This window comes from Oncorhynchus masou, chromosome 22 (assembly GCF_036934945.1).
Source record: "Oncorhynchus masou masou isolate Uvic2021 chromosome 22, UVic_Omas_1.1, whole genome shotgun sequence".
In the NCBI taxonomy this organism is placed as follows: domain Eukaryota; kingdom Metazoa; phylum Chordata; class Actinopteri; order Salmoniformes; family Salmonidae; genus Oncorhynchus; species Oncorhynchus masou.
The window spans coordinates 47,918,153-47,945,648 of NC_088233.1; the positions used below are offsets into that span (position 1 = coordinate 47,918,153).

At 41.9% G+C, this 27,496-nt stretch overlaps 1 protein-coding gene across 3 annotated transcripts in view; it reads left to right on the forward strand.

Moving 5' to 3' along the window:
- Window positions 1-4,403: 4,403 nt before the first annotated feature.
- zgc:113516 (uncharacterized protein LOC541449 homolog) overlaps window positions 4,404-27,496 on the forward strand; it is a 47,177-nt gene continuing 24,084 nt past the window's right edge. The window contains exons 1-5 of one of the 3 annotated variants that reach the window (XM_064930398.1): window positions 4,404-4,501; window positions 7,022-7,104; window positions 9,616-9,712; window positions 15,347-15,609; window positions 23,262-23,402. In XM_064930398.1, coding sequence (XP_064786470.1) covers window positions 7,028-7,104; window positions 9,616-9,712; window positions 15,347-15,609; window positions 23,262-23,402 — 578 coding nt within the window. In that variant the 5' untranslated portion in view covers window positions 4,404-4,501; window positions 7,022-7,027. Of the gene's footprint in view, window positions 4,502-7,021; window positions 7,105-9,615; window positions 9,713-10,588; window positions 12,210-12,545; window positions 12,826-15,346; window positions 15,610-23,261; window positions 23,403-27,496 lie in introns of those variants that run through there. The other 2 variants (XM_064930399.1, XM_064930400.1) reach the window with 2 other exon arrangements.

The following is a 27,496-nucleotide window of genomic DNA, read 5'->3' on the forward strand; positions in this document are numbered from 1 at the left end:
TGTAAACAAATTTGTGCACAACATTTGAGAGTAATATGCTTTTTGTGCGTACGGAACATTTTTGGGATCTTTTATTTCAGCTCATAAATGTATTTGTATTTGTATTTATTATGGATCCCCATTAGCTGCTGCCAAGGCTCCTCTTCCTGGGGTCCAGCAAAATTTAGGCAGTTTATACAATTTTAGAAACATTACAATACATTCACAGATTTCACAACACACTGTGTGCCCTCAGGCCCCTACTCCATCACTACCACATACAGTTGAAGTCGGAAGTTAACATACACCTTAGCCAAATACATTTCAACTCAGTTTTTCACAATTCCTGACATTTAATCAGAGTAAAGAGTCCCTGTCTTTGGTTAGTTAGGATCACCACTTTATTTTAAGAATGTGAAATGTCAGAATAATTGTAGAGAAAATGATTTATTTCAGCTTTTATTTCGTTCATCACATTACCAGTGGGTCAGAAGTTTACATACACTCAATTAGTATTTGGTAGCATTGCCTTAAAATTGTTTAACTTGGGTCAAATGTTTCGGGTAGCCTTCCACAATAAGTTGGGTGAATTTTGGCCCATTCCTCTTGACCGAGCTGGTGTAACAGAGTCAGGTTTGTAGGCCTCCTCGCTCGCACACACTTTTTCAGTTCTGCCCACAAATTTTCTATGGGATTGAGGTCAGGGCTTTCCCCCCTTTTCCTACAAACATAACAATGGTCATTATGGCCAAACAGTTCAATTTTTTGTTTCATCAGACCAGAGGACATTTCTACAAAAAGTATCATCTTTGTCCCCATGTGCAGTTGCAAACCGTTGCTCTTGCTGCTGGTGATTCTCTGATCCACCTCTACGCAGATGACACCATTCTGTATACTTCTGGCCCCTCCTTGGACACTGTGTTAACTAACCTCCAGACGAGCTTCAATGCCATACAACTCTCCTAACTGAAGCTCTATGTTAAGTGTTGCAGTCGTTTCAGTCGCTGTAGTAGCTGACCTATATAGTGTTGAGTCATCCGCATACATAGACACTCTGGCTTTACTCAAAGTCAGTGGCATGTTGTCAGTAAAAAATTTAAAAGGCGAGGGGACTAAACAGCTACCGTGGGGAATTCCTGATTCTACCTGGATTATGTTTGAGAGGCTTCCATTAAAGAACACCCTCTGTGTTCTGTTAGACAAGTAACTCTTTATTCACATTATAGCAGGGGGTGTAAAAGCCATAACACATATGTTTTTCCAGCAGCAGCCTATGATTGATAATGTCAAATGCTGCACTGTAGTCTAACAAGACACACAAATGACTGATGATTGGCTGAGAGAAATTGATGATAAAATTATTGTGGGGGCTAAGTGCTGTGCTTGTTGAGTGCCCTTCCCTATAAGCGTGCTGAAAGTCTGTTGTCAATTTACAGTCATTTTCTTAGTGGGTGTGTGCTTATTAGTAACTGGAATAATCAATTTCATAAATGTGTCAGAAGTGCAGCTTCTGGTTGCTCCTCATTACACACCACAGACCAGCAAATATTCTTTACATCATCAACGTATGAATCACAACAAAACTTATTGTATGACGGCTTATACACTATAATATGCCCAGCCTTTGGAACTTTGGTTTTCCTTGATATACCTATTATATTGTGATCACTACTGTACATCCTATGGATTTGGATACTGCTTTAAATTCTTCGATATAGGGGGCGCTCTTTTAATTTTTGGATAAAAAAACGTTCCCGTTTTAAACAAGATATTTTGTCACGAAAAGATGCTCGACTATGCATATAATTGACAGCTTTGGAAAGAAAACACTCTGACGTTTCCAAAACTGCAAAGATATTATCTGTGAAACCAAGATGAAATTTCAAACAGGAAATGGCCCAGATTTTGAGGGCGCTGTGTTCCAATGTCTCCTTATATGGCTGTGAATGCGCCAGGATTGAGAATTCACTTTCTGTCGTTTCCCCAAGGTGTCTGCAGAATTGTGACGTATTTGTAGGCATATCATTGGAAGATTGTCCATAAGAGACTACATTTACCAGGTGCCCGCTTGGTGTCCTCCGTCGAAATTATTGCGTAAGCTCCAGCTGCGTGCATTTTACCATTTGCTTCAGAGGAGAAAGTCAACTGCCACGAATGATTTATCATAGAATAGATATGTGAAAAACACCTTGAGGATTGATTCTAAACAACGTTTGCCATGTTTCTGTCGATGTTATGGAGTTAATTTGGAAAAAAGGTCGGCGTTGTAATGACTGAATTTTCGTTTTTTTTTCTTAGCCAAACGTGATGAACAAAACGGAGCGATTTCTCCTACACAAATAATATTTTTGGAAAAACTGAACATTTGCTATCTGAGAGTCTCCTCATTGAAAACATCCAAAGTTCTTCAAATGTAAATGATTTTATCTGAATGCTTTTCTTGTTTTTGTGAAAATGTTGCCTGCTGAATGCTAGGCTTAATGCTATGCTAGCTATCAATACTCTTACACAAATGCTTGTGTAGCTATGGTTGAAAAGCATATTTTGAAAATCTGAGATGACAGTGTTGTTAACAAAAGGCTAAGCTTGTGAGTGAATATATTTCTTTCATTTCATTTGCGATTTTCATGAATAGTTAACGTTGCTTTATGCTAATGAGCTTGAGGCTATGATTACGCTCCTGGTAAATGTAGTCTCTTATGGTCAATCTTCCAATGATATGCCTACAAATACGTCACAATGCTGCAGACACCTTGGGGGAAACGTGGAAAAGGTAAGCTGACTCCTAGCTCCTCCACAGCCATATAAGGAGTCATTGCCATGAGGCGGTTTCAAAAAATGCGGCACTTCCTGATTGCATTTCTATCTGGGGTTTTTCTGTAACATCAGTTCTGTGGCACTCACAGACTATAACGTCAGAGTGTTTTCTTTCCAAAGCTGTCAATTATATGCATAGTCGAGCATCTTTTCGTGACAAAATATCTTGTTTAAAACGGGAACGTTCTTCATCCAAAAATTAAAAGAGCGCCCCCTATATCGAAGAAGATAATATGAGCTATTTTAGCACTTTTCTGGGTTGCTTGATTGTTTTTAAGGCTTTACTGGGAAGCTTATCAGAGGTAGACTTACTCATGTTATTTACATTGGAGCTGATAGTGCAGGGTGAGCTGCACAAAGTGTTCTTCCTACTAGGGCACACCACCTCAGTGCTAACAGTGTAACTCTGATTCATAGTCTCATGATTACTGCATACAATAGCTGTAGGATAAACAGAAGTATTCGGTGCAATTAAGGGTACATACATTAAATTACTTACATTGTGTTTGCCAATGGATAATGTACATTTGATGCAGCATTATGACGACCCATTGTCACAATGGTAGGGATTAACTGATCTGATCTTGGATCATTGACCATTCATTGTTTCAATGCAGCCTTGAAAAGCGTGGACAGAGTCCGGGAGCCAAGATGATTTGGATGGACTGCGTCATTCCTGTAGGGTATCTTCTGTTTCCAGAAGGTGTCAAAGTTGTCTATAAAGTGACTCCAGCAGAGCTACAGTAGTCTTTTAGCCAGATGTGTAATGCCAGCAGTCTGCTGAATCTATCACACCTGCGGCCTAACGATGGTACTGGACCTGAAATTATTGAGTCTTTTAATACAAAAATCAGTTCTGAGCTAGCCCTCCTGATGTCGTTTGACCCCACATGGACTACGACAGTGTCAGCTCCCGGCATCTGTGGTAGAACAGTCGGAAGCAGGCTTGTTATGTCCTGTACTCATGCTCCTGGGTAGCACATGATTTTTGCCTTGGGAACCGAGATGTTTCTCACCATAGAGCTGCCTATGATGACAGCTGGTGATGTTGAATGGGCCAGTCTCTCAGGCAGCCTCACGGTCTGATGAGGGTGGGAGCTCCGAGGATCTAAACCATGGAGACCCACGTTGCCAGAGGATGCAATTTCTTTGACTTCCACGGCGAGTGATGCACTTCTATGGCTGGTTGGTTGGGTCGAGAGCAGCTCCGTTCTCCAGGGAAGGTGGAGACCCCTTTGGGGATGGAACCCTGTCGAGCAACGGCCAGTCGGATGTGGATACCCGATACGGCTGCAAAACTTCCACCAAACCAGAGAGGCTACTGAGGTGGAAGAAAATGAAAAAGTAGGCATGCGTGGGTTCCCCAGTAGCTAGTATAGGTTTGCTACATGCTTGCTAAGAGTAGCTACTTCGCTCCTGTAATTCTCCGCAAGCAAGCAGTTGCTACATTGAAAGTCAGCTCGGTCCACATTGTCCCAGAGCAAAGCAAAGTAAACACAGCTCCTGCAATGCTGGAAATGTTCAATAGCGGCCTCCATTTGAGACTAGCTAGTTAACTAGTTAGCTGGGCTTTCGTGTCTCTCCCCCTATGCAGAACCTGGCAGGATCCTGGGACAGACAGCATCGCTCACAGCAATTGAATGTGACTGGCAGAACGGGTGCTGTATGTGGAGGATGAAGGTTGCAGTGGGTATCTCAGATAGGGGTGAGTGAGGCCTAAGAGCGTTTTATACACTGAACAAAAATTTTAAAAACACAAAACTTCATGTATTTTCGTGAAATACCTGGGTTCACCGGGGATCTCTTGGTGAACAGGGCAACCTTGGAAAGGGGGTTGGGCCTTTTCGTGGCACGCTTGTAATCTTTGTAGTTCTCCGGCCCACTGGTCACAGGTCCAGAAATGGCTGGACTTTCCAAGTTACAGTATTTCCTTTACAACATTTTTAATGACATCACAAAATGACATTAGTGTTCTATAGATAGTGTTCACCTTTGACCATTCCCCACATTCCTCATTAGAAATATTGTTCCAGTATTTGCTTTTGAACATGTTAGAGATTCAGAGGGAAAAAGGTCTGTTGAGACAAAGCACATTCCTTCAGTGAATTTGGAGAGTGCATGACTGGATCTTCTCCCTTGATTTACAAGAGGACTTGATTTGTTAATTCCCACTAGTTCTCTCCTTCTCCCTCTATGGGTGAAAGGGGGTCTGATTGAAGTTATTCATTGCAAACCTGATCTGACCTATTTGAATCTCGTGGACAGTCATGATACCAATCTACCATAAAAGCCTGATTAGTGGAGTGCTGCAGAGATGGTTGATTTCCTGGAAGGTTCTCCCATCTCCACAGAGGAACTCTAGAGCTCTGTCAGAGTGACGATCAGGTTCTTGGTCACCTCCCTGACCAAGGCCCTTCTCCCCGACTGCTCAGTTTGGCCGGACGGCCAGCTTTAGGAAGGGTCTTGGTGGTTCCAAACTTCTTCCATTTAAGAATGATGGAAGCCACTGTGTTCTTGGGGACCTTCAATGCTGCAGACATTTTTTGGTACCCTTCCTCAGATCTGTGTCTCGACACAATCCTGTCTCGGCGCTCTACGGACAATTCCTTCGACCTCATGGCTTGGTTTTTGCTCTGACATGCACTGTCAACTGTGGTACCTTATATAGACAGGTGTGTGTCTTTCCAAAACATGTCTAATCAATTGAATTTACCACAGGTGTACTCCAATCAAGTTGTAGAAACATCTCAAGGATGATCAATGGAAACAGGATGTACCTGAGCTCAATTTCGAGTCTTATAGTAAAGGGTCTGAATACTTACGTAAATAAGGTCTTTTTGTTGAAAATAAATTCTACATTTGCAAACATTTCTTAACTGGTTTTTGCTCTGCCATTTTGGGTTATTATGTGTAAATTGCTGAGGAAACCTTTATAGTTAATCAGTTTTAGAATAAGGCAGTAACATAACAAAATGTGGGAAAAGTCGAGAACTTTCGAAAGCACTGTATCTGCCATATCAATTAATAAGGTTGCTGTCAGAATCAGAATGTTTAGCTTAAAATATTGATAAACTATTTCTTCACATTTTAGTTGCAGCAATCTACACATTGCAATAGGCCCACTCATGATCATGAATGTTCTAAAGTGCAATTTGTAGGAAAACTCTCTAACAGAGAGGGGGATTTAAAGATGCCTACCTGTTAAAATGATATCATGATTATTTGCATCAATCCAGTGGCCATTTATTTTGCAAACTCCATCTCATGTGCTACAGAAACACCTATATTACAACAGTTCTAGGTGCCTGCACACTTGAATTAAAGTGTGCTACACTAAAAAAATCTACATTTCTTAGATTTGTCCAAGATCTCAAAAGTGGTCTGCTGATCAGGTTTAAGCACTGTTATGACTTAGAACATACAATTGTGTTGTTTTTCAGTCAAAGAAGTAAACCTGTAAAAAGAAATATGAAAACTGTGAATTTCTGTCTCAGCTGACAGAATAATTTATCTGATTTAGGTCATTCAGAGTGTATGTCACCGTTTCTCATCAAAGTTTTCACCACCGGGCACCTTTTCATTGCCAGGCGCAGGCCTTTTTGATTTTTTGTTGGCAAAATTAGAGTATACCCACTTCTCCAAGCATCAGTACACCACTGATTATTTGTCCTGAAGAGGGCACTCAATACATGGCTTTTAGCCTATCTTGCCTAGGTGCGCTACAGCAAGAGTGGACACTATAAACCAATGCAACTACACCAGGGCAAAACATGTGCATTGGCCATATACAGTAGGCTACTGTTACATGAAGTGTCATGGTAGGGTGTTCGGTGGTAAAGTTAACTTTACAGCCCTTTAGTGAATCTAGTGTGTTATTTTAGATTTTTGCAAAGTGTAACCTATTCCTCAAGCTCTTGTCATTCAAATGTTTTCAGAGACACTAAATAATCATGGCAGTTTACAAAGTAGCGCTTCATAGCTACATTTTTAACTTTAACCCCTATGCTAACCACAACCCTTACTTAACCCAGATAGTAAGGACCGTTCACTGAGTCAACACTTGGAATGAGAGGCAGCGCTGTGACAGCGGCGAATTCTGTGATTGATGTTTTTCCTTACAAGTGAAAACTACCAGAATTTTTGTGGCTACAGCCCTAAAATCAATGAAAACATTGCTCAATATCAATACATTGAAAATGTGTCCTATGTCATTGTTTTCCAACAGGCTAGCATGAGGTGGCTCAGTCTTCAGAGCCTGGGACCATTTATTTTCCTGGAATCAGTGCAGTTTATCCTCCCTTCACTAGAGTAAGTTTTTCCATTAAAAAAATGTTGTCTTTCTGGTGCTCCTAAATTTTATCTGGGGCTGACATTAATGTTTTTTCCTCATCTTTCTTAAGAAAGCTTTCTGAGTAACTTTGTAGGGCTGTTTTAAGTGCAATCCATACAGAAAATGCAGTTTTTTCATTCCAGCTAGAATAATACAAATATTGGCATATATATCAGTTATCAGCGAATATTCCCAATCTAAAATTGGTATCAGAACCAAAAATCACATCTTGATCGGGCTCTACTTGTATTAGTTACATTGTTCTACATTGTAGAATAATAGTGAAGACGTCAAAACTATGACATAACATATATGGAATCATGTAGTAACCAAACAAATGTAAAATAAATCAAATCTGGATGATGCTAGGCCAAATGTGCGTTGCCCCCCAGAGCCTGGGCGCGAACCCAGAGTCTCTGATGGCACAGCTGGTGCTGCAGTACAGCGCCCTTGACCACTGCGCCACCCGGGAGGCCTGACCTCTACTATTTTTTTATGTTTACTAATGACCTGCCACTGGCATTAAACAAAGCCTGTGTGTCTTTGTTTGTTGATGGTGCAACCCTATACGTGTCAGCAACCACAGCTCTTGAAATCATTGCTAAATAAAGAGTTGCAGCCAGTTTTAGAATGGGTGGCCAGTAATAAACTAGTCCTGAACTTCTCTAAAACTAAGAGCATTGTATTTGGTACAAAGTTCTAGAACTCCTCTGAATCTGATAATTAATAATGTGGCTGTTGATCAAGTTCATGAGACTAAATGATTTGGTGTTACCTTGGATTGAAAACTGTCATGGTCAAAACCTATTGATTCAATGGTTGTAACGATGAGGAGAGGTCTGTCGAGATAAAGAGATCTCTGATAAAGAGAGCTCAGATTTTTTTTGACACCACACTCCACAAAGCAAGTCCTGCAGGCTCTAGTTTTATTTGGTCTTGATTATTGTCCAGCCATATGGTCAGGTGCTGCAAAGAAGAAAAACTGCATCTGGCCAAGAACAGAGAGGCAAATATTGACTCTTTGCATCAACTTAATGTTACTGTCAATATAAGTCTATGACACTTAAGAAATGCTTGTTATTATACTTCAGTATTCCATAGTAACATCTGACAAAAATATCTAAAGACACTGAAGCAACAAACTTTGTGGAAATTAATATTTGTGTCATTCTCAAAACTTTTGGCCACGACTGTATAGGAGATTTGGTTGCATTGTCAACCAAACACAATTCAATATAACTTTTGTAATACAGTAAATAGCCTACAGTTTAAAGGCTATCTTAAACACAAATGTAATATTAAACCTTAAAATGCGTAACACATTCATGGCCACCTTTTGAGGTTACTGTAACTAAAAATGTCTTATGTAATCATATAAAGTGTGCATGTTCAAGATAGCATGGCATGCATAGGTCACAGTTTTGTGGAAATCTTCACAACTGCTGTAACAATCCGCTCAACATCTCGAACGGCATTGATCACTTGCACAATGTCTTTTTAATGTAATCTCAACTGCATTCTAGGTCATTTGGTTTTGCTAGATGAAGCACAGTGATAACAATCTGTTATCTGACATATTCCCATTTGAACTTTGCTGTGTTTTTAAATGGTTGAAAACGCATTGAAAGACATTTGGGTGACAACTATACCAAAAATCAGACAGCGTTTTTTTCCATTGGACTTTGGTTGTGCTTTTGAATTGTTGAAAGCATAGTGATAACTTTCAGCTGCCTTTTTGAGAGGGTGAGTATAGGTTGTAATCGCATTGATCGACTCCTCAGTGAGAGGGGGGGTAGTGACGAAGTGAAAGTCTGTGAGAAAAAGTGAAGGAAAGACAGAAAAGAAAGTGTGTGTCTGTCTGTCTGTCTTTGTATCTGTGTCTGTGTGCCCCCCAGCACCCTTTATACTGTTCTTCTAAATAATGTATGTGTACACTCATATCTCTCAGTACACAACTTCTTTGATGCCCTTTGATGACAACTGAATTTAATTTGCGTCTAAAAGCATAGGAAATATTGAATTCATGATTATCAGCACATTCTTGACTTCTAAGCAATTACTGTAATTATGTAAATGTAAAACTTTGGACCACGTTCTGAATAATTAAAAATGTAAACAGACTGTTATTCAATATGATAGAATGTTAAAGGGGAAGTTTAGGTTTTTACAACTTGATGTTAGATGACTCCTCACCCTAAAAGGAGAAGCTGTAATGCATGGTTCAGTTTTTTTTTTAAACAGAAAACCGAACCATCTAACATCAATGTAAATGTAAATGTAAGTAGTAAAAACTTCCCATTTAACATATTCCATGGCAGTGAACTTGCATGATTAGTCATGCTGAAAGGATGCTAAAAGATGTTTAAATAAGTTTTAAAGAACACCACAGAGATGGCTATGTATAATAGTGCCGGAGGAGAATTGCTGCCATTTTGCGGTCTCCTAACCAATTGTACTATTGTGTGTGTTTTTTTATTTATTTACTTCAGACACCGACAAGCCCCAAATCCCTGTGATTCGCATGAGAAAGAGACGGCGATATCAGGACGTAGGTCGGGTGCCTTGTTAGGATCCGACGGCGAGTGGGTAATCTTCCTCTACCATCAGTCCTATTGGCCAACGTACAATCATTGGATAACAAAATAGACTAACTGTAATATCTTATGTTTCACACGTTGTGGCTGAATGACAACATGAACAACATACAGCTGGCGGGGTTTATGCTGCATTGGCAAGAACAGCCACCTCCAGTAAGACAAGGAGTGACGGTCTGTGTATATTTGTAAAAAGCTGGTGCACGAAATCTAATATTAAGTAAGTCTCAAGGTTTTGCTCGCCTGAGGTAGAGTATCTCATGATAAGCTGTAGACCACACTATTATCCAAGAGAGTTTTCATCTATATTTTTTGTTGCTGTCTATTTACCTCCAGAAACCGATGCTAGCACTAAGAGTGCACACAATGTGCTGTATATGGCCATAAGCAAACAGGAAAATGCTCATTCAGAGGTGGCACTCCTAGTGGCTGGGGACTTTAATGCAAGGAAACTTAAATCTGTTTCACCTCATTTCTACCAGCATGTTAAATGTGCAACCAGAGGGGGAAAAACAATCAAGACCACCTTTACTCCACACGCAGAGACGCGTACAAAGCTTTCCCTCGCCCTCCGTTTTGCAAATCTGACCATAATTCTATCCACCTGATTCCTGCTTACAGGCAAAAACTAAAGCAGGAAGTACCAGTGACTCGGTCAATAAAGAATTGGTCAGATGACGCAGATGCTAAGCTACAGGACTGTTTTGCTAGCACAGACCGGAATATGTTCCGGGATTCTTCCGATGACATCAGTCACTGGCTTCATCAGTTAGTGCATCGATGATGTTGTCTCCACAGTGACTGTACGTACATACCCCAACCAGAAGCCATGGATTATAGCCAACATCTGTACTAAGCAAAAGGTTAGAGATGCCGCTTTCAGGGAGCGGGACTCGAACCCGGAAGCTTATAAGAAATCCCGCTATGCACTCCGACGAACCATCAAACAGGCGAAGAGTCAATACAGGACTAAGATTGAATCGTACCGCAACAGCTCTGACGCTCGTCGGATGTGGCAGGGCTTGCAAACTATTACAGACTACAAAGGGAAGCACAGCCTCTATCTGCCCAGTGACATGAACCTACCAGATGAGCTAAATTACCTAAACTGCTCACTTCGAGGCCAGCAACACTGAAGCGTGCATGAGAGCATCAGCTGTTCTAGACGACTGTGTGACCCCGCTCTCCTCTCTGTGAGTAAACCCTTTAAACAGGTCAACATTCACAAGGCCGCAGGGCCAGACAGATTACCAGGATGTGTACGCCGAGCATGTGCTGATCAACTGGCAAGTGTCTTCACTGACATTTTCAACTTCTCCCTGACATGTTTCAAGCAGACCACCATAGTCCCTGTGCCCAAGAACACTAAGGTAACCTGTCTAAATGATTACCGACCCGTAGCACCCGTAGCACTCACTGTAGCCATGAAGTGCTTTGAAAGGCTGGTCCTGGCTAACATCAACACCATTATCCCAGAAACCCTAGACCCACTCCAATTTGCATTCTGCCCCAACAGATCTACAGATGATGCTATCTCTATTGCACTCCACAATGCCCTTTCCCACCTGGACAAATGGAACACCTATGTGAGAACGCTATTCATTGACGACAGCTCAGCGTTCAACACCATAGTGCCAAAGCAAAAAAATTATTTATTTATTTACTCAGACAGTTCCCTTGGTAAAACATCTTTGTAATTACCCCAGCCAACTCTATCAAAGATATTCTTCACCCATCGCACACAATCTGCAGCACATTAGTGATTTCCGCCTGCAGTCAAAGGTACATGTTCTAGACAGGCGGCCACACAAATTGTTAACATTTAGCCCATATCTATAGTATGTTTTAGCTTTGGTTGTGACTAGTGTCTGTGAGTTTGATGGTTAATGTGTAACCCCCACAAACTAACTGAACCTGGATTCGTGGAGATGTGCTTTGATAAGCCAGCTGGTGTTGCGTGCTGAGTCACTGGACACACGACTGGACAAATAGGTGACAAGTTAGCTCACATAATGACAGTTTGACTGGGCCCACACCACCGCAAGACAACGCTGTGTCTGAACACTGCCTGAAAAGCGCATGTTGGACTGAGAATATTTGGACATCACTTTTACATCACTTGGTTGAACGACACTCAACTCGGGACTTACGACTACTAGTTGGTCGGAACACCGCTCAACTTGTTCTAAATACTACTCCACTACACTATCTTGGTTGGACTACCACTCAACTTGGTCTGGCTACCGGTCAACGTGGTCTAAAAACGACTTAACCAGCTTGGACCGACTTCCTCCGTCCAAGTTTCAGACCCTGACCCATCTTGAGTAGTAACCCTGCTTCAGGGGGTCATGGATGGTGGCTCTAAATGCCCCAGGGGTCAGCTCCTGCACCTGGATGTGTGTGTGGATGAGCAGAAGCCTCGCGGCGGTGTCCTAGAGCTCCTCGGGAGACTGAGGCCCCAGTGGAAGCCACAGGACATCAAGATGAAGGTAAGTGAAGGTATCAAATTGTCACATCAGTATGCCAATGGGCAAAACTGGTTGAAATGACATTGTAATGCAGATGATTTGCCCATTGGAATGTAAGCGAGAAGAATTAGTATTCTGAGAAGTGAGTAGTATTAACCCCTAGTTTTGTTCTCGTGCGCATCAGACCTTGAACATGTTTCAATGAAAAAACATTCCCCTCAACCTTCAAACAGACCACTCAGAGGTAACAACCTCAGGAATAAGGTCATAGAAAACCATAGGAATCACGTAGAACGTCTGTCCTCAGCTAACATAGATTCTCTTGAGGTCTCCATTCGTGTGTGCGAACAGTGGGGCAATCTCCCAGAGAAATAGGATCTATGTTTGTCAGGATCACAGTGGAGCGGGACTGACCTCTCAATCTAGAACAGGTCTAGTTTAAGCACACAGAGAGATGAACGCTATAACCCCCAGATTTCTCCCTCAAGCCCTCTCAATCACTACTGTGTCTCGGTTGGTGGGGACTCTGAGCAAAAAATATGAAACCAAAAATATACACTCTTGGTTCATAAAGACGAACCTGTTCAGAAACGAGAGAAAAGTGGATATATAGACATCTCCGAGAAATTCTCAAAAAGTAGGTAGCATAGCCTCTCAAACTCTCTGGGTTGAATTGAACCTTTTCTGTTTGGCTCAAATTTCTTTGCTCTGTCAATCTCAACTCCTAGACAGACATGGTTCAACATAATTCAGAGGCCAAGTTGAATAGATATGAGTCAGAATAAATTAGGGAGAGAGACTTTTCAGTCATTTGGATAGAGAAGTGATCCTCAGCCGAGCTTAGACCAAGACATCTAGTTTCACTGACTGGGTTGTGTTCATTAGACATGAAACTGAACAAAACATCCTGAAACCAGGAGGGACTACCTAGTCTTAATCTACTTTTTCTGTGGCAAATATGGAAGAATTCTTACAGCACTCCAATTCATTTACTGGTTCTCATACATATTTGCGACAACATTTGCGATTGCTTTCCAACAAAAGGCAGATTCTCGCTAGAATACATGCCCACACAAACAGTTTGTAAATGCATGGTCCTTCATGTTCAAGAATAGGTTACGGGTTTGCTCTCTTTGTCCCACATACCACCCCAGTTGACAAAGCCTGTCACATTTTATTACAATAGCCTATCTTGTGTTAGCTGTGGCATCTTTGTTCAAATGGATCTCAATCCAGCACTATGAATACTTCATCAAAGGTCAAGGTGACCATGTTTGTTCTCTGCCACTCTCGATGAAACATTGTGTTAGATGCAGTCCCTTCAGGGTTTGAGGAGCCCTTGGAGGACAGTGGGAGTGAGAGAACGCTGAGCAGGCAGTGAATGGAAACAAACGTGCATTGATGTGCATGTGGAGGGTCTGATATTGCTTACCATGACCACATCATAAACACAGAACATTTTCCAGTCGATGCTCAGTAATGAATGTGGTCTGTAGGATTTGTCCCTGAAATTGTCCCACTCAGTTACATAATACACTGGAGTGACTATAAATGCTTACAAGCAGGATGTTTTAATGTTTCATTTTAATAGTTCCTCAAATTAAAGGGATATTTCACTTAAATTACAAAATGACATATTAGTTTCCTTACCCTGTAAGCAGTCTATGGACAATGTAAGACAGCAGTCAATGCTATGGTTTTGTTTATCTGGCCACTTTCTACAGGGAATTTGTATTTATTTTATATTTTATTTACCTTTGTTTAACTAGGCAAGGCAGTTAAGAACAAATTCTTGACGGTAATGGTATGGAATTTTAGTGAACCATCCCTTTAATGAGTAGGACCATACCCCTCTCCCTCGCTGGACGAGTCTCCACCTGCTTTGAATAAGAGATGGGATTGTCTCTCTTTGGTTAATCATGGGCTCAATCATCATAACATTGTTATTCTTATTGTAGTGTAAAGTTGGAGGTCATAAACTATTGCGACCTGTCAAAATACCGTGTTTTGTATGTGTATGGTTGCATAGATTGGTTCTCAATCAGAGGCAGCTGTTTATCGTTGTATCTGATTGGGAACCATATTTAGGCAGCCATATTCTTTGGGTAATTTGTGGGTTATTGTCTATGTCTGCACTCGTATTATATAGCGTCACGGTTGGTTGTATAGTTTGTTAAGTGTTCTTTGTCTTCATTAAAAAGTATGTATTCATCTTATGCTGCGCCTTGGTCTACTCCATTAAACGAACGTGACAGTAAAAGTGATATAATCTGATTTAAAACAGGAGGAGTGGGAGACACTCAAACAAATCGATACAGTTACATATTGGGATATAATTGTTTACAATAAATTGTATCGTTTCGACAATCTCGCAATATTATTGTTTGGGATTAGTTGGCTGTTCCTGCACCAAAACTCCAGTATTTTTTCTTCATAGCTTGTTCTCCATCTTATTTTTAAAAGGGAGATCATTTGCTTTCAGCAGTTTTATTTCCATGACTGATCAAAACTTGTTTTCTCATGGCTCTCTCTTGTCCCTCTGCATCAGACATATATGGTGAGCAATATGTTTGGAACATGGAATCGTAATATAATCACAGTATCAAATTGCAATACATACATAATCGTGAAAATCACAATACATATTGTTTCGGCATCTTATATAATATCGTGAGGTCCCTGGAAATTCCCAGCCCTAGAAAACACGTATACACATGGGTGGGCTGTGACATCGCAGCTGAGCTTGCGCTGTTTGTGAAACCTCAGAGCAGAGAACCTACAGCTCACGAGAGGGTTAATATGAGGATGAGAATCAAGATCGTTACTGGGCCTCCCGAGTGGCGCAGGGGTCTAAAGGTTCCACTAGAGATCCTGATTCGAGTCCAGGGTCTGTCGCAGCCCGGAGCGCCTACCGGTGCCGGCTGCGGCGCACAATTGGCCCAGCGTCATCCGGGTTTGGCCGGCAGAGATGTTCTTGTCCCATCGCGCATTAGCGACTCCTGTGGCACGGCTCTCAACCTTCGCCTCTCTCGAGTCCGTAAGGGAGTTGCAGCGATGGAACAAGACAGTAACTACCAATTGGGGAGAAAAAGGGGTCAAAAATGGAAAAGATTGTAACCGCTATCGACACTATCCTGATATTGTTGTGTTGTGATCAGGTGTTCACAGAGGGCATCACCAACCAGCTGATGGGCTGCTTCGTGGGTTCGCTCCAAGAGTCAGGGGCCGTGCTGGTGCGTGTGTACGGGAGGATGACAGAGCTCTATGTGGACCGGGAGAGAGAGGTGGAGATGTTCCAGATACTCCACACTCACAACTGCGGCCCGCAGATCTACTGCAGCTTCCGGAACGGCATCTGCTATGAGTTTGTGAGGGGGACCGTGTTGGACGACACACTGCTCACACAGCCTGCCATCTATAGGTATCTGTGAAAAGTTCTAAATGTCTTATACATACATTTACAGTACAGATTTGAAGAACACAATTTTTTTGTTAAATCCTCAAGGATTTCATCATGACGCCTATGGTGACTTTCAAACAATTACAAAGTTTAATGGCTGTGATAGGAGAGAACTGAGGCTCGATCAACAACATTGTAGTTCCACAATACTAACATAATTGACAGATTGAAAAGGAAGCTTTTACAGAATACACATATTCCAAATCATGCATCCTGTTTCCAACAAGTCACTAAAGTCATACTGCAAAGAAAAGTGTCAAAGCAATTAACTCTTTCTCCTTAATACAAAGTGTTTAAAAAAATCCAATACAACACATCACTGAGTACCACTCTCCATTATTTTCATGCATAGTGGTGGCTGCATCATGTTATGGATATGCTTGTAATCGTTAAGGACTGGGTAGTTTTTCAGGATTATAGAATTAACAGAATGGGCCTCCCGAGTGGTGCAGCGGTCTAAGGCACTGCATTGCAGTAATTAAGGCGTCACAACAGACCTGGGTTCGTTCCCAGGCTGTGTCACAACCGGCCGTGACTGGGAGTCCCGTAGGGTGGCGCACAATTGGTGCAGCGTCGGCTGGGGGAGCTTCACTTGGGTCATTGCGCTCTAGTGACTTCTTGTGGTGGGCCAGGCGCCTGCAGGATGACTTCGGTCGTCAGTTGAACGATGTTTCCTCTAACACATTGGTGCAACTGGCTTCAGGGTTAAGCGGCGGGTGTTAAGAAGCAGGGTTTGGTGGGTCATGTTTGGGGAACGCATTCCCAAGCCCGTTGGGGAGTTGCAGCGATGAGATCGCAATTGGATATCACAAAATTGGGGAGAAAAGTGGGGTGAAATACAAAATATATATACAGTGCCTTGCGAAAGTATTCGGCCCCCTTGAACTTTGTGACCTTTTGCCACATTTCAGGCTTCAAACATAAAGATATAAAACTGTATTTTTTTGTGAAGAATCAACAACAAGTGGGACACAATCATGAAGTGGAACAACATTTATTGGATATTTCAAACTTTTTTAACAAATCAAAAACTGAAAAATTGGGCGTGCAAATTATTCAGCCCCCTTAAGTTAATACTTTGTAGCACCACCTTTTGCTGCGATTACAGCTGTAAGTCACTTGGGGTATGTCTCTATCAGTTTTGCACATTGAGAGACTGAAATTTTTTCCCATTCCTCCTTGCAAAACAGCTCGAGCTCAGTGAGGTTGGATGGAGAGCATTTGTGAACAGCAGTTTTCAGTTCTTTCCACAGATTCTCGATTGGATTCAGGTCTGGACTTTGACTTGGCCATTCTAACACCTGGATATGTTTATTTTTGAACCATTCCATTGTAGATTTTGCTTTATGTTTTGGATCATTGTCTTGTTGGAAGACAAATCTCCATCCCAGTCTCAGGTCTTTTGCAGACTCCATCAGGTTTTCTTCCAGAATGGTCCTGTATTTGGCTCCATCCATCTTCCCATCAATTTTAACCATTTTCCCTGTCCTTGCTGAAGAAAAGCAGGCCCAAACCATGATGCTGCCACCACCATGTTTGACAGTGGAGAAGGTGTGTTCAGGGTGATGAGCTGTGTTGCTTTTACGCCAAACATAACATTTTGCATTGTTGCCAAAAAGTTCAATTTTGGTTTCATCTGACCAGAGCACCTTCTTCCACATGTTTGGTGTGTCTCCCAGGTGGCTTGTGGCAAACTTTAAATGACACTTTTTATGGATATCTTTAAGAAATGGCTTTCTTCTTGCCACTCTTCCATAAAGGCCAGATTTGTGCAATATACGACTGATTGTTGTCCTATGGACAGAGTCTCCCACCTCAGCTGTAGATCTCTGCAGTTCATCCAGAGTGATCATGGGCCTCTTGGCTGCATCTCTGATCAGTCTTCTCCTTGTATGAGCTGAAAGTTTAGAGGGATGGCCAGGTCTTGGTAGATTTGCAGTGGTCTGATACTCCTTCCATGTCAATATTATCGCTTGCACAGTGCTCCTTGGGATGTTTAAAGCTTGGGAAATATTTTTGTATCCAAATCCGGCTTTAAACGTCTTCACAACAGTATCTCGGACCTGACTGGTGTGTTCCTTGTTCTTCATGATGCTCTCTGCGATTTTGACGGACCTCTGAGACTATCACAGTGCAGGTACATTTATACGGAGACTTGATTACACACAGGTGGATTGTATTTATCATCATTAGTCATTTAGGTCAACATTGGATCATTCAGAGATCCTCACTGAACTTCTGGAGAGAGTTTGCTGCACTGAAAGTAAAGGGGCTGAATAATTTTGCATGCCCATTTTTGCAGTTTTTGATTTGTTAAAAAAGTTTGAAATATCCAATAAATGTCGTTCCACTTCATGATTGTGTCCCACTTGTTGTTGATTCTTCACAAAAAAATACAGTTTTATATCTTTATGTTTGAAGCCTGAAATGTGGCAAAAGGTCGCAAAGTTCAAGGGGGCCGAATACTTTCGCAAGGCACTGTATATATATATATATATATATATAAAATAAAATCATTAAAATAAATGGAATCAAGCTCACCACAGGCAAAATCCTATAGGATTCAGGGTTCAGTCTGCTTTCCATCAGGCATTGGGATATTATTTCACCTTTCAGCAGGACAATAACCTAAAACACAAGTCAACACAGGATTTGCTTACTAAGAAGACAACAAATGTTCCTGGGTGGCCGAGTTACAGTTTTGACTTAAATCTGCTTGAAAATCTATGGTGAGACATTAAAATGGAAATCTAGCAATGATCAACAACCTATTTGACAGAGCTTTTGTACAATACAGGTATGCAAAGCTCTAAGAGACTTACCCAGAAAGACTGTGACAGCTGTAATCACTGACAAAGGTGATTCGAACATGTATTGACTCAGGCGTGTGAATACATGTACTTAAGAAAAATATAAACACAACATGTAAAGTGTTGGTCAGTTACCATAGCAGGCGGTGATGCAACCAGTCAGGATGCTCTTGATGTTGCAGCTATAGAACTTTGAGGACCCATGCCATGTTTTATGAGCTGAAATAGAATATCCCAGAAATGTTCCATACGCACAAAAAGCTTATTTCTCAAAAACGTTGTGAACAAATGTGTTTACATCCCCGTTAGTGAGCATTTCTCCTTTGCCAAGATAATCAATCCACCTGACAGGTGTGGCATATCAAGAAGCAGATTAAACAGCATGATCATTACACAGATGCACCTTGTACTGGGAACAATAAAAAGCCACACTAAAATGTGCAATTTGTCATACAACATAATGCCACAGATGTCTTAAGTTCTGAGGGAGCGTGAAATTGGCATGGTGACTGCAGGAATGCCCAGAGCTGTTGCCAGAGAATGTAATGTTCATTTTTCTACAGCGTCATTTTAATTTGGCAGTATGTCCAACCAGCCTCATCAAATCAAATTCTATTTGTCATGTGCCGAATAGGTGTAGACCTTACAGTGAAATGCTTAATTAGAAGCCCTAAACCAACAATGCAGTTAATTAAGAAAAATAAGTGTTAGGAAAGTATTTACAAAAAAATACATAAATAATAATAAAAGAAGAAAATAGAAAAATAACAAATAATTAAAGCAAAGGCTAGCCGAGGTAATAAGTACATGTAGGTAGAGGTAAAGTGACTATGCATAGATAAGAAACAGAGTAGCAGCAGCATAAAATAATGGGGGTGGGGGAAGGGTGTCAATGCAAATAGTCCGGGTAGCCATTTGATTAGCTGTTCAGAAGTCTTATAGCTTCGGGGTAGCTTCGGGGTAGAAGCTGTTTTGGACCTAGATTTTGCACTCCAGTACCATTTTCGTGCGGTAGCAGAGAGAACAGTCTATGACTATGGTGGCTGGAGTCTTTGGCAATTTTTAGGGCCTTCCTCTGACACCGCCTGGTATAAAGGTCCTGGATGGCAGGACGCTTGGCCCCAGTGATGTACTTAGTCGTACGCACTACCCTCTGTAGTGCCTTGCGGTCAGAGGCCGAGTAGTTGTCATACCAGGCGGTGATGTAACCAGTCAGGATGCTCGCGATGGTGGAGCTGTAGAACTGTGAGGATCTGAGGACCCATGCCAAATCTTTTCAGTCTCCTGAGGGGGAATAGGCGCTGTTGTGACCTCTTCACGACCACATGTATGGCGTTGTGTGGGCGAGTGGTTTGCTGATGTCAACGTTATGAACTGAGTGTCCCATGGTGGCGGTGGGATTATGGTATGGGCAGCAAAAAGCTACGGACAATGTGTTTACACAGAGTGGAACAGGGAAACCCAAGACCAGACTCAGATGAGGAGACTGGTGTCACGACTTCCACCGAAGTCGGTTCCTCTCCTTGTTCGGGCAGTGGTCGGCATCGCCGGTCTTCTAGCCATTGTCGATCCACTTTTCATTTTCCATTTGTTTTCTCACTTTCTTACAGACCAGGTTCCCAGAATGTGAAGGCAGACACACTGTCCCGGCTGTATGACACAGAGGAGCGGCCCATGGATCCCACCCCATACTCCCGGCCTCCTGCCTGGTGGCACTGGTAGTATGGGGGTTGGACGCGGACATTGAGCAGGCGTTACATGCAGAGCCCGCTCCCCTCCAGTGTCCCGCTGGGCATCTGTATGTTCCGTCTGCTGTCCGTGATCGGTTGATCTATTGGGTCACCTTCCTCTGGTCATCCAAGCATCCATCGGACGGTGCGCTGTCTGAGTGGGAAGTACTGGTGGCCCACTTTGGCCAAGAATGTGTGCGCTCGGTGTAAGGCTCCTAGACACCTGCCCAGAGGTAAGCTACACCCCTTACCCGTTCCACAATGGCCATGGTCGCAACTGTCTATCGATTTCCTGACCGATCTCCCCCATCCCAGGGAAACACCACGATCCTGGTTGTTGTGGATCATTTCTCTAAGTTCTGCCGTCTCTTTCCTCTGCCCGGTCTCCCTACAGCCCTACAGACTGCGGAGGCCTTGTTTACGCACGTCTTCCGGCACTACGGGGTGCCTGTGGATATAGAGTCTGATCGGGATCCCCAGTTCACTCCGAGGGTCTGGAGGACCTCGATCAGCCTTACCTCGGGTTTTCACCCCGAGAGTAGCGGGCTGGTGGAGAGAGTTAACCAGGATGTGGGTAGTTTTCTGAGGTCTTATTGCCAGGACCGGCCGGGGGAGTGGGCGGCGTTTGTGCCCTGGGCAGAGATGGCCCAGAACTCGCTCCGCCACTCCTCCACTAACCTCTCCCCCTTCCAGTGCGTACTGGGGTATCAGCCGGTTCTGGCTCCTTGGTATCCTGTGGTGGACGACTGGTGTTGTGTATTTAACCCTCTGTTCCCCCCATGTCTTTGTGTGGAACTGTTTTGCGCGTCGGGTTTTGTACCCATTGGTTTATTCTTTATTCCGTTGGTTTTGAAATTAAACTGCTCCAGCTATTACCTAGTTCTGCTCTCCTGCGTCTGACTTCACTGCCACCAGTTACGCACCCCATTACAACTAGGAGGAAGTAACCAAGGTATTTATTGGAACACGGGGAAGATGAAGTGCAGGCCAGGGGAAGCTTGGACGGGTTGCAGGAAACCAGGTGCGGAGACTGAGGCTGGAGCGAGAGGTGTGGGGAATCCAGGGCAGAGTAGCAGGATGAGGACAATGAACACAATTGCATTTTAAATGCACAGAGATACCATGATGAGATCCTGAGGTTCATTGTCGTGCCATTCATCCACCACCATGACCTCATGTTTCCGCATGATAACGCATGATAATGATCTGTACACAATTGCCGGAAGCTGAAAACGTCCCAGTTCTTCCATGGCCTGTGTACTCACCAGACATGTCACCCATTGACATGTCACCCAGTTTCATTGAGTTGCTCTGGATCGACGTGTATGACAGCGTGTTCCAGTTATTGCCAATATCCAGCAACTTTGCATTAAAGAGGAGTGGGACAACAATTCACAGGCCTCGATCAACAGCCTGATCAACTCTATGCGAAGGAAATGTGTCGTGCTGCACATTACAGCAGATACTGACAGGTTTTCTGATCCACGCCTCTACCCTTTTAGGTACAGTATCTGTGACCAACAGATGCATATCTGTATTCCCAGTCACATGAAATCCAAAGTTTAGGGCTTAATGAATTTATTTCAATTGACTAATTACCTTATATGGACTGTAGCGGTTACTCAGTCAAATCTTAGAAAAGGTTGCATGTTGCGCTTATATTTTTGTCCAGTGTATGTAAATGGAATATTTCATTTTCGATAATAAGCAAACATTTCTAAAAACACTTTATCATTGTGGGGTGTTGTGTGTGTATATGGGTGAGAAAAACAAATATTTAATTCATTTGGAATTCAGGCTGTAACACAACAAACTTGAGAATAAGTCAAGGGGTACGACTAGTTTCTGAAGGCACTGTAGTTCCAATGCAAATGTTCTAACTCTCAGCGAAGTGTCTTATGTCTTGAGCATCAAATATCTTGATAAAAAGCATCAGGTGGGATTGAATCAATACACAAATTCGAATATAGTTTTATATATATATCTGAAATGACTTTGTTTTTTGTGAATTTGATTATATATCATCTTGAAGTCTAGTCAAGAGATTATGGTACATGAACCTGGAAGTATGACGTAGGAACGCGTCATTTTCATAGGGTGCAGTAGCAGTGTCAATCCAGTGGGTCTCACATTGGATCTGAGTCAGGATGGGGGGGGGGTTCATGGCAGTACTCTGTTTTTTAGGAGTATCAGAGGAGAGGATAGCGTCGCTGAGCTATCAGAGAACAAAACCGGTTCTTAGAGGGTTTTCTTTAGAGTAGCACCTGCTGGCTGTGTGTGTGTGTGTGTGTGTTGTTTGTTTGTTTTTTTACTTTATGTAAGTCTCTGAGTGTGAGTTTGGGGCGCTGATTTAGATTTGGGTCGGTCTGGATAATGATTTCTCAGTGGGTACCAGAGTAAAGAGTATGTTTGTTGGACTCAAAACTGTACTAATACCAACCAAACAATTACAGTCAAAATTTTGTCTATGACTTTCAACCTTCTGACTTACTTTTACCAACCTCATTAAATATGCTCACTCTTCAATTCACTACCTCTCATGTGTGCAAATCCATTATATACTGTATATTGTGCTTGTATTTAATTATATATATTATGCCTATTATTTAATGTAAATCAGTTTCCTTAGATTTACTCACTGGATACATTTCCTTTGATCCCCTGAACCAGCTTCCTTAGGTTTTACTCCCATTGATCAATTTTAGGTTCCTTACGTTCTACATGTGATTGTAGGTCAACTCTGGATCAATTTAGTTAAATCCTACTGTTCACCGGCCAGATTAATCATTACAGGAAAATAGTTCTGCCAAATTGAACCCCAAAATGTTGTGGATGAGGAGGACAAAGGATCTTTCACCATTAAGACTCGGCTGGAAAACGGACAGTACCTCACAGAGATTTTTAAATAAGGTCTCTTACCTTCTTAATTGTGGGAGTGGAGGGCTGACTTGGTCCAAGCCAAGTGAAACGGGTCAAGACGTCAAGTCTGTTTTTTTTTTTGCGTGCAATATCTTGGTTCAGTCTCATTTGTAGTTATGTTATACAATTATACATTTTTTCCCCCCTTCTGTAGATTGATTGCGACAGAAATGGGAAAAATCCACTCGATCAAGCTTGAATCGGACAACCCTGTGGAGAATATTCTGTGGAAGAAGATGGCCCAGTTTCTCAAACTTGTCGATAATGCTCTGAGCAACACAACAACACCACATAGGTGAGTTAACACAACCCTATCTACTTAGAAACTTAGACATTTTATTGTTTGTTAAATGTTTTTTGTAAACCAAAGATTTGTAATAGTTGTTCACTTTCCTCCTCCTTTATGAGTTGTATTGATGGTGCAGTCTAACTCATTTAGCCAGTCGTTACTGTTGCTATTATGCTGCTTTCATAACCAAGTGGGAAGGTGGTATTTACCACATACAGCTGGGAAAAATCCTGTTGAATGTCCCTCCAACTGGTAATTACTATTTGTAAATAAGTCTATCATACTTGAGCTCCGATTTATCCTACATTCTGAACTCTTGACATCACATATAATGGAAATACCTCGATAACAGCATTTTCGGCAGTTAAATGCAGCAACAAAACACTATTTATAAAAAGCAATCTATTCATATGGTTTTTAAACCCTATCATTTGTTTGTGAGCTTAATGTGTACTTTTAGATTTGGGTTGACACAGTTTTTTTGCCATCAGCCAATTTGTGTTTCTCAATTGGTTCAAAGCATGTGAATGCATTCAACTCGTATTTTAAGAAGCACTATGCAGAAATCACTCAGCCATATCCTGGTTGCTAAAATTCTAATAGTTTGCCTAATTTCAGTTTGCATGACAAAACAAGCAGTCATTGTGTAGAGAATCATTGTACCGTCTAAACCGGTGTGAAACATAATTTCCATAACCAAAAATATTTATATTTCAGCTGTTGTACAACCAAAGTAAAATACTCAAAAACAAAACTGCAGAAAGGGAAGCATAGAAATAGCATACATAGAACAGATCTACCGCTTCTTAGACTTGCTTTCAATGAAAGATCTATTACTCATATTCTTATGTGAATTTGCTAGGGTTGCCCAAAAAGTTACATATTGTAGCTTTAAGACAAGTGGAAATTACTAGCTTCCTTCTTTGTTATGAACGCAGCATTAGTTCACTCTCTCTTGCTATGTGGGGACACCAAGATGAGAAGAAGTGATTGGCCAATTGAGGAGGTGGGGGAGTAGCGACTGTGGTAATACCATTGTGCTATCTTAGCCAGGGTCACAGGGTGAAAAGTGAGATGGAACTTCCAGACACTACAAATAAAAGCAGACATTGGCTCGGTTTCCTTGAAACGCTCTCTACCTTATCAGTCAAATGTGCTGGGTTGTTTACATTAGCTAAGAGGGGTCGGAAGTCCATGCAAACTCGAATCAAACTCGAGTCCCAAAGTACTGGGTCTGCTTTAGTTTTTCAGATTGAAAGAATATCACCACACTAGTCAAGTATGTTCTTTCTGGGGTTTTTTTGTGATTTAGGTGGGGCAATTAGCTATGGAGTGGGTCATCTATTTAACGTAGAAGTACGATAGGGAGATTGGGATCCCCATGATAAGATAGAAGCAGCTTTCTGCATACATATGAGATGTAGTCAGCAGTTTTTAACATTGCTATGACAAGACGCAGACAACTAACAGCTAACTTATATGTGATGTGGGATATGTAACATCCCATATAAGTTCTATTTTAAATAAAGAGAGTCGCACACGCTTGATATAAACTTCCAGTAATTTATCGGGTAAACCATCGACGTTTTGGCATCACTGTGCCTTCCTCAGGGGAACGTCGCGAATGCTTGAGCCAGGTTATGTAGACAAACAGTGCAATTAGTGCCACCAATGACAATAGTGAGGAGGCGTGTCATACTGGTGGTCTACAAGCATGGCCACAGTATTGGGGATAGCTTAGTGAGATCTGACCTGCCCCCTGAGCCCACCCTGACACCCATTCCAAGTGGGAACTACGAATGTGGCTCATGCACCCAGTGCAATAGCACCACATTAACATCCTTCTTCAGACACCCACATACAGGTCGAAAAATCTCTGCTAGGGGTATCATCTCATGCAAGACAAAGGGAGAAATCTATCTCATCACCTGTTCATGTGGGAAAGCATAGATAGGTCAAATGAAAATACAATTTAAACAATGCATAACTGAACACCGCAGCTCAATCAGGTGTAAGAACATTGACCATTCTATCTCCTCCCTCAAATACACAGGTATTGAGCAATGGCTACCCAGACTACTTGCATTGCCCCCCCCCCCCCTCTTTTACACCGTTGCTACTTTCCGTTATCATCTATGCATAGTCAACTATGCATAGTTAATAACTCTACCTACATGTACATATTACCTCAATTACCTCGACTAACCAGTGCCCTGCACATTGACTCTGTATCGGTCCCCCCTGTATATAGCCTCACTGTTGTTATTTTACTGCTGTTATTTTAACTACTTGTTACTTTTATTTCTTATTCAATTTTTTTCAACTGCATTGTTGGTTAGGGGCTTGTAAGTAAGCATTTCACTGTAAGGTCTACACCTGTTGTATTCGGTGCATGTGACTAATACTATTTGATTTGATTTGTTACTCTACCTAGGAGAGGAGGTAACATCGAGACCCTACTACTACACAGGGAGGCCTACAGGATATCCTGTCTAAAAACACTGACCCCTAGTGGTCTGAATATTGACGTTGCTCTCAAGCCCTTCTTATGAACATTTCCCCGTCTTATAAATGAATACATTCTTTCTACAGCCTATCAGCGTGCTTATTATACATTATGGTTGAACCAAAAGATGACATGTAACAAAAATGAAATGTAATGGAAGCAAATAAATATATATGAAATAAAATTCAACAATAATGTATGTTGATGCTAATATGATGTACAATATCTAATTATGTTGCCATATGATGACGATAGCCTAATATATTCAACATGCTGTAAACTATTGTCTTGTAACGGTTTCACTCAATTCATTCTCATCAACCTAGTAACTATGACACACCCCCTCACTATTGTCATTGGTTGCACTAGTTGCACTGTTTGTCGACATAACCTGGCTCAATCATTCACAACGTTCCTCTGAGGAAGGCACAGTGATGCCAAAACGTCGGTGGTTTACCCAAAGAAATTACAGGAAGTTTATATATAGCGTGCGACTCTCTATTTATTTTTGATAGCTTACAGTTTACTCGCCGTTAGTCAGCACCTCTACTCAAAATCATTTCTCTGGGTGTGCGCCAGCTCACGCTTTTCCTTAGACGTATACATGATGTGGCATGACACAGGTCGTGGTATTTGCAATATGATAATGGGCGTATAAGCAAACAATTTCCAAGAATCTTAGAAGTAACCAAGATGATGTTAAACCCAAGTATGTATAGGCAATTACTAACCTGTAGGCAATTTCATTACAGGAAGGGCGTTATTCATTTTGCAGAGCGTACACCCGCTTTAACCACAGTTGCACCGCATTCGGACGTCCAATAGATGGAGCTATATTGTGATACATTTTTAAACCTGGATCAGTCGACCCACAGTTGTCTCTAAATGAAATTCATAGGACAAAAAAAGAGCAAATAGAAAGGAAGAAAGGCTCCTCTAAAAGGTTGAACATTGTCTCCAGACATTTGGATACACAGGAGGTTGGTGGCACCTTAATTGGGGAGAACGGGCTCGTGGAAATGTAGAGGTGGAATGGTATCAAATACATCGAGACCAATCCATTTACACCGTTTCAGGTATTATTATGAGTCGCCCTCCCCTCAGCAGCCTCCACTGTTTGGATGTCTAGATCAATATTTAAATGTACGTTTATACACTACATGACCAAAAGTATGTGGACACCCGCTCGTCGAACATCTCATTCCAAAGTCATGGGCATTGATATGGAGTTTGTCCCCCCTTTGCTGCTATAACAGCCTCCACTCTTCTAGGAAGGCTTTCCACTAGATGTTGGAACATTGCTGCGGGGACTTGCTACCATTCAGCCACAAGAGCAATAGTGAGGTTGGGCACGGATGTTGGCCGATTAGACCTGGCTCGCAGTTGGTGTTACAATTAATTTCAAAGGTGTTGGATGGGGTAGAGGTCAGGGCTCTGTGCAGGCCAGTCAAGTTCTTCACACCGATCTCAACAAACTATTTCTGTATTGACCTCGCTTTGTGCACGGGGGCTTTGTCATACTGAAACAGGAAATGGCTTTCCCCAAACTGTTTCCACAAAGTAGGAAGTACAGAATCGTCATCATTAAGATTTC